The sequence below is a fragment of the Talpa occidentalis genome, unplaced genomic scaffold (genome assembly GCF_014898055.3).
Source record: "Talpa occidentalis isolate TD23 unplaced genomic scaffold, MPIMG_talOcc4v2.1 talOcc4.8, whole genome shotgun sequence".
Classification (NCBI taxonomy): Eukaryota; Metazoa; Chordata; class Mammalia; order Eulipotyphla; family Talpidae; genus Talpa; species Talpa occidentalis.
This window is the reverse complement of record NW_023605194.1, coordinates 68,275,412-68,286,835: the sequence shown is the minus strand read 5'-3', so window position 1 is coordinate 68,286,835 and position 11,424 is coordinate 68,275,412. Positions and strand designations below refer to the sequence as shown.

Below are 11,424 nucleotides of genomic sequence, written 5' to 3'. Positions count from 1 at the left end.
AGATGGCCACCTATGTTGTCTCACTTTAATTCTTACCACATTGCTCATGAATTCAGCTCTGTTTTCTGGATGAGGAAAGTGATGGCCAGAGACAGAGTCCCTCAAACTCAGGCGGTTCAGAAGTGGCAGCACTAGGAGACCCACAGATGTCACTCTGGCCTCCGCAATTCCAAGCCTGATCCGAGTTCTGGGGAAAGCAGTGGCTGGCCTTTTAATTTTCAATGACATTTTGAGTATGCCAAGGTCAAAAGCAAAATAAACATGAAAGCCAAGTCCTTAGATTGATTGTGAGCTGCTAGTTGAACAGATGAAAGAAAGAAAGTCTACTTTGCCTTTCAACTCCCTTGCATGGGTTTGTGTACCGAGTAATGCGGCATCACCTTGGAAGCATAAACAGCCATTTCCTCGTTTCTCTGGTTGTAATGATGTACAAATTGGGCTATTTCCTTTTTTCCCTTCCTTCAAACAAGATAAGTAGGTATGTGTTTGACATAAAAAGCCTCTTAAAGGCAAAGGAGTATTTAGTTGAGCAATTTGTGGGGGAGTCCCCTCGTTTGTGGGGGAGACCCATCCACTCCACTGCACAGGGAGAACTATGCAGTGCAGAGCAGGATAGAGTCAGGGAGGGGACTGGCTTCCAGGTTCTTCCTAATCATCTGGAAGGCTGAGGCTGGGTTGTTGGAATGACTCCTTATAATGTTATGGTTTGAAATTTTTAAAAGTTATATTAAATATAAATGGCATATATATGTACAAATGGGAGAATAATGCAGTGGGGAAGGTGGAGGATAACTACTACATGTGATGGACAGAAAACATCAAGAAATGGCCACCCAGCATTTGGGACTGAAGGTGAATCTGGGATAGGGGGTGCCCGGCACTGGCATATTTCCACTGTGAGTCAATCACCATGTTACTGCAGGGTGTAGTTACTGCACCACACCGGGATAAGCACTGGCCAGTTTGACAGAGTGCTCACAAGGTGTGGTTAACTCTCCAAAGACCCAGAAGGAGCAAAAGGGAATCAACAAGTCCTTGAACAGAAGGAGAAAAGGTCAAAACCAAAATAGAATACTCAAGATATTGGGATCATTTCATCTGGAGAACAGAGACTCTGAGAGTGGTGGAAAACCTGCAGGTAGAGAATTCCTCCCATTTCTTATAATGTGGAGTTTCTCTGGGAGCAAATGCCTGGAGGGAGACCAGGTGCAGGATGCCAGCAATGGTGCATGTTCAGTGTCACTCTGTGGGGATACTTTGGGGAGCTAAGAGGGATGCTTGTGTCCTCTCTGAGCTTACAGTCCAGTTTAAAGAAACACAGCACAGGGTGACAAGTGCAAAGACAGAAGCCCCAGTTTTTCTGGGAAGCAAACAGGCACATACCTGACTAGCCGAGATTCAAAAGAAACTTGTGGATATCTGAGAGATCTGCAGGATACAGGGCAGGGTTTTATGTGTAGCTGGGCTAGGCTCTGGTGCCCAGTTCATTCATCAAATGCTGTCTAGAGTTGCTGTGAGGTGTACAGGTTTGTCAACGACAGCTTTTAAGGTAAGCTTACCCTGGATGTGATGGATCTCTTATAATCAACTGAAGGTCTTACTGAGGTTTCCCAGAAAAGAAAATTCAAAACAGAAGCATCAATTTTTGCCTGAGCTTCTAGCCTGCCAGAGCTCTCCTGGGGATTTCAGATGGACTTGCCAGTCCCCAAAATTGTGTGCACCAGTACTTTAAGATAAATTTGTTATATACTTCTGTCAGTCTGTCTCCTGTTGGTTCTGACCCTCTGGAAAGCCCCACTAAGACAGTGCCTTAGTCATGTAAAGTTGGGCAAGGACTGGGGAAGGTGGGTGTATGTGGAAGGTAACAGTCCCAGGAAGAGCCTGGAGTGAAGTGAGTAGCCAGATCAGGAAGCGTATAATAATGTGACCTAGAGTTTGGAAAGGTTTGAGGGGACTGAGAGGATCTGATTCACATTTTAAAAAGGACATCCGATTATATTATTATTGAGAGCAGAAGTCGAGAAAAACATGTTTCAATTCCAGCAGGAAGGAATTCCTAATAAGGAAGACTTTTTTTTTTTTTTTTTTTTAAAGTAGAGGTGCGTGTGCTGAATCTATTCTGGAATTTTAAACATCATTTGGCATCTTTTCATCTCTTCTGGCCACAGTCTTGCCAAAGGTTTACAGGGTCATTTTTAAAATAAGGACCCTACCTCCTCGGGTCCCCAACTGTCCTGGGGAAGTTTTGTAATGGGAAAACACTCTATCAGGCAGAGTAACCTTTCTGGAAGATAAACTCTCAGGCATCAGTGGAGGTGAGGGTGGGAGGTCAGTGGTGATTCTGGCTGCTAAAATGGGAAGGAAGAGAAAGTTTACAAAGGGGCTGAAGTTCCCCTACAGCAAGTGCATGGGGTGAAGACTCACCTAAAGCAGCTGCGCCCCCACACTACTTGCATTCATTCCCTGCTCCACCAGTTTTGAACCTACCCTGGTGGCCATCTTAGCAGCCCTCACTGCAGTAGAGTCCAGGTGGGGTCTGGTACCTGCCCACCAGGATCTTGATGGGGAGCAGTAGGGGAGCGCCCAGTGCTTTTGGAGGTCAAAGATCTCTCACCCCACTGACTGCACTTTGATATTTCACCACCTCTGTCCCCAGCAAGGGGCCTCACCCTGAGAACATAACCACTGTGCCCTCTGCATCCTAGATGCCCTCACCCAGGCCATCCTTTCTGGTTGAGAACATTCTTTGGATCAGAACTCCCTGTCCAGGTTCAGCACCCTTGGAGATGGGGTGTGTGTGTGTGTGTGTGTGTGTGTGTGTGTGCACGCACGCGCTTGAGGCCACATGCCTTCCCCAGGCTCACACTGCAAACAGGTAGTCTCCTTATCACCACTCCCCACCTCCCCCCGGCACCCCCCCCCACCCCCCGCAGTGCCCGCGCCCATGGGGGCATTTGGCCTTGCCATGCTGAAGGGTGGGCAAGGAGGGCAGGATGTCCTCTTGCCGGAGTCCCATGCCCCAGAGCTGAGTCCCACACAGGCAGGAGATGGGGTGGAGCCCCGGGGGCCTGGCCCTGAGCACCAGGCACTGGGGAGGGGGCCGCATTAGTGGAAGGGTTGGTGGGCGCCTGAGGCGCAGGTGAGCCAGGGCTGTACCCACAGGCAGGAGAGGGGCTTGGGAGCCCGCGGCACCCGCGCCGCCGATGAGGGCTGGGTTATAAGGGGATGGGGGGCAGAGAGGCGAGCCCCGGCGGGGGAGGGGGCGGTGGGGAGGGGCGGGCGTCGGAGGGAGGAGCGGGCAAGGGGCGAGAGGCTCGCCCCCGGCCAGGAGCGCGGGGCGGGGGGCGCGGGGCGCCCCTCCCCTCGGGGCGCGGAGGCCGGGCCGGGGACGTCGCACAGAGACATGCGGCGCGGGGCCGCGCGAGGCTCGCTCACGGCGACCGGGGCGCACGGCCGCCCCGCCGCCCCCGCCACCCCGCGCCGGGGCCGGGCCAGCGACGAGCCCGGGGCGGGGCGCGCGGCGGCTGCGGCGGCCGGCGCGGGAGCCGGGGGGCCCGCGCGCTCCGGGGGACCCGGGCCCGGCAGCGGGGCAGGCGCGCGCGGGGGCGGCGGCGCCTGAGCCCGACTTGGCCTCGCCTCGCCCTCGGCCCGGCCCGCCGGCGTCCCCTCCTTCCCGGCTCCGCGGCTCCTCGCGCTCCCACCCCCTCCCGCGGCCACCCGCTCGCGCTCCCCACCTGGTAAAACAAAGCCGGGGACGATGCCTGCCCGAGCCGCGCGCCGCGCGCAGCCCGGCTCCGAATGAGAAGTGAGTACAATGGCGCGGGGGTAGCCGCTCCCAACGGCTTCTCCCAAACCCGCTTTGAATGCCGCGTGCCCCATGCTGCCGGCGCCGCGCGGGAGAGAGCCGGCTCGCGCGCGGGAGGTGAGCCGGGCCCGACCCGGCCCGGCCGGGCGGAGGCGCCCCTCGTGCCCCGCCGAGGGGCGGCGGCGGAACCCGGGCCCGAGGCAGCCCCCTCGGCTGCGCCCCCTGCCGCTCCCGCCCGCTCCGCGGCGGCCTGGGGCCCTGGCCTCGGCCGGGCCGGGTGCGGGCCCCGGGGGAGTTCCGAGCGGGAAGGAGGGTGCGCCTGGGGGTAGCCGCCCGGCGGGGCGTCCGGTGACCCGGGTCACACTTGTTGCCCGGTGCGCGGTGGGACAGGCGGTGGTGCTGAAAAGAGCTGCCCTCTCCTAGCGCGAGGCGCCTTGGAGGCCGGGAGCGGAGCACACAGCCCTGGGGAGCCGGGCCCTATCCGAGGGATCGCGCGGGGCCGGGGGCCTCGAAGCGCGGTGGTACCCGTGCCCGGCGTGCATGGAAGGGGCGTTTTTGATTCCTCTTCCAAGGAGCCCCCCTTCCGGATCGGAGCCTGCGGCCAGTGCCAACGACGTGGAGCTGGAAGCCAGGGGTTCCCTTGTCAGGAGAGGGAAGGCAGTTGTTTTTATTTTGGTGTTTCCTCAGTTTCTGTCCATGCACTCTGCCAAATATGCAATACATGGAGATTTCTGATGATGAAAAAATAGGGCGATGACTGAAAGGAATGAAGCTCGATAGGAGCTGTTATATAGCTCTCTATTTCTGTGTGTCTATCGATCTGTCATCTGTGATCTGTCAATCTAGATGCAGATCTGTCTACCTGTGAATTCTCTCCAAAAATTTGTCTCCCTACCCCCAGAACACATAATGTCAGTGTCTTAATTTGGCATTGGGATTTGGGAGCTTCAAGATCAACAGTCTTGGGATTTCTCAGTCCTGCAGACCAGAATCCACTGATGGGAAAAATCAGAAATCTGAGAGCACAGGGAACTGGAGAGGAAAGGCTTGGCAAGCTCCCTTCAGAGAGATAATGTGGAGTGTCTATGTGAACTTTCTGTTATTTTTATTCCAAAGATGGAAAGATGACTTAATTGTCGCTTTTGTGACTTTTATTTTACACCCAGACTCATTAAGCAGCTTTGGGGGGGGGGGGTTGGCTAGACAGCAGATGACGGTGATTTTAGCTGTTATCAGCATTTCTATTAAAAAAAAGGTCTTTTTAAAAAATAAAACATTAAACACTTGCCCAGTGCTAATGTTGAGTACAGTTGCCTTTATAAACAGGCATGTTAAAGTTGTGTACAGTCTGTGGCTGTTTGGAGCAGGTGGCTGCCTCAGGAGGGAAACATACCTCTGTGTAGCAGGCTGAACCCCAGAAAGTTGCTGGAACAGCTTCAGGGATATGGACTGTCTAGTTGGAGCCATTAGACCTCTGACTTCATGTCTTCAAAGTCAGAATCATCTAGAACTTTGCTGGGTGAGGAGCCCTCTGTGATCTGCCATCATTGGAAACATTTAGATCTGGAGCTTCAAACAGCTTGGTTGCAAAACTTTTTTAATGGGCAACTGATGATTTCTGTTGTGAGCTCAAGCTGTGGTCGTCTTGCATGGACTTGCAGCACGGTGCTGCTGCAGAGTGTGTGAAAAATTAGCCACGTGAGAATCAATACTCTTCATTCTCCTTTTATCCTCAATCCATTTCAGGTGCCTGTAGGCTACTGGGGTGGAAGTCCTTACAGATTCCATATAGAATTACCTACAGGTGTCTTTTGGATTATTACTTTGTGGCTTCCGCAAACCTGTATTACGCCCCCTAGTGTTATTGTGCTTATAGCTATGATAGTTGGAGAAGTAAATGGATAGTTCTAGTTGAGGGGCTGATGTTTTAGTCCCTTATTCAGTCCCCTTCTGTTAACCCTTTTGGCACCAGGATGCCACTGCAATCCAGAATTCTGTACTAGATGCCTCTTTTCCCTTCTGCAAGCAGAACTTCAGTATCTAGATTTCTTTTTAGGAATCCATTAATGATGTTTTTGAACCACTGAAATGAATAATGAATGGTTTGGGGTCACTTCAGAGTACATGGGATTCATAGGAGAACAAGTATATCCCCTCTTATGGAGTAATTACCTCAAGACGGTGCTTGCAGGGGCTAAGGTGTGAGAGAGGTTTTAATTTTTTTTTCTTGATAATGTTCACTGTTGAAATGGAAAACATGCTATTTCTTAGCAGCAATTAGGATGGCGCGAAAATGGGTTGCTATACTTTGTTTTTTTAAAATATGTCAGTACTTGAACAACAAGATAGACACCAGACTGAGTCATGAGTCCCCTCTGAAGTTGAGGGAGAGACGTGCTGGGGTTTCGGGTATTTCTTATTCACCTACCAGGGACTTGTAGTATCTTACTTTGAAAAACAATGCTGGGGTCCCCAGTGGACTTAGAATCACTTCCTTTATTATAATGAATTTTAAAGTAAAAAGAGACTGTTTGCTTGATCGCTTTAAGTTCTCGAGAACCATAGAGTCCATGTGCTGTCTTCCTATTTAAATACCTGGTTTGGAGCTGGCACCTCCTACAGAACTCACTGCATCTTGGTTGATCGGCCTAGTGGGCAGATGGATGCCTAGAACTGAGGTCATTGGGAAGAAGACCTCAGGCATTCTTTTTTTTTTTTTTTTTTTTTGGTAAGTTTTTTGGCCGCCTCCTTGTTTCTTCCTCCCGTCTGGAAGCCTGATAGTGGCCGAGAGCTCAGACCCAGCCCCTTTTCTTGCACCTGTACATAATGAGGTTCTGGACGCCTGTGGTCGGAGCCCTCCCGCTTGGGTACCAGAGCTTCCCCCAGGAGGACAAGCAGACTCGCCTCCGCTGCTGCTGAGCAGCCGTCGCCTCACCCCCCTCACCTCCAGCCTCTTTCTCTGTCCTTGCCAGTGGCGGCACCTGATCTGCTGGATCCTAAATCTGCTGCTCAGAACTCCAAACCCAGGCTCTCTTTTTCCACGAAACCCACCGTGCTTGCTGCCCGAGTGGAGAGCGACACGGCCATTAATGTTATGAAATGGAAGACGGTCTCCACGATTTTCCTGGTGGTCGTGCTCTACCTGATCATTGGGGCCACTGTGTTCAAAGCCTTGGAGCAGCCGCACGAGATTTCCCAGAGGAGCACCATTGTGATCCAGAAGCAGACCTTTGTGGCCCAGCATGCCTGCGTCAACTCCACTGAGCTGGATGAGCTCATCCAGGTAAGGGCCAGAGACGTTGCTTCTCTGCTTCCCCTCCGGAAAGAGTCAGCGTCAGGGCACAGCCGCTGGCACAATGTTGGGGGTGCCTGCGGGGCCCTATTCCACTTTCCTTCTCTCCAGGGACTTCTGTCCAGAGTGTCGTTGCCTCCTGACCATGCGCCTCCCTCCTCCCTACATCTTCTTTCTCCTTTCCCTCCCCTCTTCCTTTGCTTCCTCTGCTTCTCTGCCTTTCTAGAGTATTCTCTCTGCTTTTCTGCCCTTGTAGAGTTCTGTATTCTCTCTGCTTTCTTTGCCTTTGCTCTGTGTCAGAACTGCCAAGGGACATGGGGCTCCTTGCCAGATCTTGGGGGGGCAGATGCCTGTGGGTGACTGAGACACTTTTCTGCGTCCAGCAATGCAGGAGGCAGGGGTCCTGGGGCCCCAGCGGGGCCCCTTCCAGGCTGGTGGCCTGCACGGCTGACTACTTAGTCCTGCCGGGGAGGCCGTGATAACTGCCTTTGTAGTTAAGGAGAAGTGATTAATCATTGCTTCTCTAAACCCCAACTAAAAGCAATTTGCTACGACACAGGAAAATGGAGTTTTTGAATAAGAACTAATTTAGTTTTAATTTACTCTGTCATAGCCAAACAATATCCTGTGGAAAAAGATCATTTTGTTTTAAAAGTCCCACCCCACAAGAACTGCAAAGTTTCAGTTTGACTCCTTGGAAAAGGCTGTATTTTTGTGGTAGATTTCATTGGCCTGAAACAATTTGTTGGTCAAACCAAGATTCTTGGTCAAGAAGAAGCCCTAGAATTTTCTCTCAAGGAGAGGTCTGGCTGGTGGTTGAAGACAGCTCAATTGTACACATTCATTTTCTTCTAGAGCCTGCCTTTCTTATCTGGTTTAGGTAAAATTGGATTGAAAATTGAGTCAGCCTCTGAGTGGAATTTCCTCATCTTATATTCACTTTTGCATCATTGAAATGAGGTGCAGTCGATTGAGGGAAGAAATTGTTATTGGTTTGAAGCCAGTTTCCTGTGCCCAGACCATTCCTCTCTTTCTCCTTGCCACGGATCCCCTCATTCTCCTCTGCCTTCTGGAGCCTTCTTTCTGTGCCATCTATACCCAGATTTCAGTCCAGTCTGAAGAACATCAGGCTAGCCTGGCACACTCACTTAGCTCCTCCCACACTGAGCCACTGCTGCACCTCACCTGTCTGGCTTGCTGTGGCAAGTCTCCTCATGTAGGAGCGCAGGCACCGGGGTGATGTCCAGGTCTGGCCCGGACCAGCAGACAAAGGCAAACAGCGCAATTGTGAATCGCCACAGTGCAGCTCAGGGAACGCTTATTCTGTGCTATAGTCTGCTGAGGGTGCAGTGCATCAAATAAATGAACTTTGCTTCATTAAAAAATACTTTACGCTTGAAGGTTCTGACTGGTCTCTGGACTCTCGGACCACAGATCTTGGTTTGTGTAAAGGCAGCATCTGCCAGCATCACCAGCACCACCAGCGGTGGGGGGCGTGCCCTGCCTGGCACATGCTGTTCTAGGCGATATTGATATTTTCAGTATTTTTTAAAAGATTTATTATTTATGCATACAAGAACTGGGGTACAGGCTGGAGGTGCAGGGTGAGAGGATTCATCAGAGACATAGTGGGGAACAGAACAGGAAATCCACTGAAATCCACTGCTGAGGGGAGCAGCGGGGAGACAGGAAAGATCTACTGCGCCCTGTGGGTAGCCCTCTGGCTGGGGTTGAACTCCTGCTGCAGAGGTTGTGGATAGCTTCACAGTGCTGTGCTGAACCCCTTGCAACACCATGGAGGCCTGATATTTTCAGTATTGACCGTAAACGTGCTGATTTCTTTGTCCTCAGCGCCGCGCTGCCTGGTCCTTCATCCGATCAGTTCTTTAGCATTCTCTTTGCGCCACATCATCCTGAGAGTGCTGGAATTCTTGGATGAGCCCCCACTTTCCTTGGGGTTTAGAAGGAGAGCTCAGGGAGTCTTGGAGGTGGCATGAGTAGGGATCACAACTGAACTTTGGGATCAGGTGGGGTGTGTTTTAGACTGTGGTTGGGCACTTGTACTGGCATCGTTTGAACGAGTGGTCCAAGCCTCCAAGTCTTCCATGGTGCATCTGGAGCAAAGGACACCTATGAACTGGGCCACTGTGGAGAGGGATGGGGTGACCCCCCTCCTCCTTTTATTGGGCTGAGGCATCTGATTGAGGTGACTTTGCATTTGTGTCACCTGAAGTGAGGTGGTTGGTCTTGGGCCGGGAACATTGTAGAACAATGTGGGAGAAACCTGTGTGATTTGAAAATGCTCCAGCACTTCAGAGCCACCCAGACTGCTTCAGAACTATGACAGTGATGTGGAGGTCATGCAGGTGCAGACATACTGTTGTGGCAGAGCCTTGATTTTGATACATTATTTTTGGCAAACACAGAGCTCAAGACATGCCCCAGTTTTCTTTTTTCTGTCCTGCATGGGCAAGCACTGTACCTTTATTGATATTCAGTACTGAGTATGTATTTTGCTACTTATAAATCTCATGTATTTTGTGTTTTTCAGTGCAGAAGTTGCCCATTATATCTCTTCCCTTTGTTATCCTGTAGTTTTTTTTTTTAAAAGATTTATTTATTTATGCATACAAGAGCTGGGATACAGGCCAGAGATGTGGGGAATGAGAGGATCCACCAGAGACAGGATGGGGAACAGAACAGGGAGACTGACTGAAATACACTGCTGAGGGGAGCAGCGGGGAAGACAGGAGAGGTCTGCCTCGCCATGTGGGTTTCTCCCTGGCTGGCCGGGGATCGAACTCTTGCTGCAGAGGCTGTGGATTGCTTCATAGTGCGGTGCTTAACTCGTTGCATCACCAGGGAGGCCCCATGTTACCCTGTAGTTTTAATCAATTTTTTTTCTCTTTGAATATAATTTCTTTTGCTAAAAGAAGCCTTGATGATGGCATGGCTTCAGAGATCCAAGCAGAGCTGAAGCAGGAGGTGGGCAAATCAGCCAGTGACCACTTGCTAGAATCCTTCATCAGTCTCACAGAGAAGGATTGTCTGTGATTCTCCTAGATTTCTCCTAGATTCCCAAGTGTTTTGAGCATCTTGACTTCCAGCTCTCATGGAATCTTAGCGGGTGTGATGTCAGGGTGGAGAAATAGATGGAAACACTTCGCAGGCTCATGAACACCACTGACAGGAGCCAGAGTTTAACAGGCACCTACTATGGGCAAGGGCATCTTCTGACCCCTTGCACGTATTCTCTCATTTAATTCTCTTCAACACTCCCATAGGCAAGTGCCTTCTTACCCGCATTCATGTAGAAACCGAGGCAGAGGGAGTAACTTTCCAGAGGGCACAGGGTTGCTCCTGTTCCAGCCAGAGGACAGATGTCAGAGCTCTTGCTTTTGGCTCTGCATTTCCTGCCTCTACAACTTAGTAGACCCCAGAGTCCCCAGTGAGCTCCCGGTCCTCGTGTGCATGGTGGATGGCATGGTGTCACCCACTCTGTTCTTGGTGCCTGTCATAGAGCTCAGCCTTCCATCTGTGTAGCCAGATGAGGGGCTGTGTCTCTGTGCCCCCTCCACAGTGCTTCTTCTCTGGGGGACCCACCTGGCGGTGTCTCTGGCAGCCTATGGTGACCCAGCAGAGGCAGGCTCGACTCTGGTGTTCCTGGTCTTCACCCCATGCATTCCCATGTTTGCTGAATCAAATCTGGGATTAAAAAGATGGGGCACAATCTAGGATATCCACATCGATAACAGAGACCTCTTGGGAGATTTGATTTTAGTCTTCTCGTTTGAGCACCTCCCAACATGTAGGGAGAGGAGGTGTCCTGTCTGTTTTAGGGTGAAGAAGTGGTCACCTCTGCCCAGGGTCAGCTGGCAGCCTCGGGTCTGGGTCTTTGTGGCCTTCCTGCTGGGTTGGCTCCTCCATGCATGAATCTTGCTCTGCAGTATGGTTTTCCCTGCTTCTCTCACTGGTACGTGTGGAGCACCTGCAACGTGGTGTCCTTGGCACCAGGTCTGGAGCCAAACAAAACTATGGAAAAACACAGGCCAGGTCTGAGGCCGCTGGTCCTCAGAGTCAGAGGAGGTTGTGCGGGAGCTGCGAGGGGGAGGGAGCTAACCGCTGGGCGAGGGCTGGGAGGAAGTTGGGTTCCAAGATGGAGGGAAGGAGCCACAGACAGGACAGACAAAGGGGCATGGTGACACCTGGGCCTGTGCCCCCCTAAGTGGGGAGAAGCGCCCTTGAAGTGCTGGATGCTAGGGACGCCGGAGCTGCATGCCTACCTGGAAGGCCAATGAAGCAGCTATTTAAAAGAATGTTATTTTAT

The 11,424-nt window shown here is 51.8% G+C and overlaps 1 protein-coding gene across 2 annotated transcripts in view; it reads left to right on the top strand.

Moving 5' to 3' along the window:
• Positions 1 to 3,678: 3,678 nt before the first annotated feature.
• KCNK2 (potassium two pore domain channel subfamily K member 2) overlaps positions 3,679 to 11,424 on the top strand; it is an 89,547-nt gene continuing 81,801 nt past the window's right edge. Inside the window, exons 1-2 of one of the 2 annotated variants that reach the window (XM_054689933.1) lie at positions 3,679 to 3,805; positions 6,778 to 7,088. In XM_054689933.1, the coding sequence (XP_054545908.1) occupies positions 3,799 to 3,805; positions 6,778 to 7,088 (318 nt within the window). In that variant the 5' untranslated portion in view covers positions 3,679 to 3,798. The remainder of the gene's footprint in view (positions 3,806 to 6,777; positions 7,089 to 11,424) is intronic. The other variant, XM_037497898.2, reaches the window with a different exon arrangement.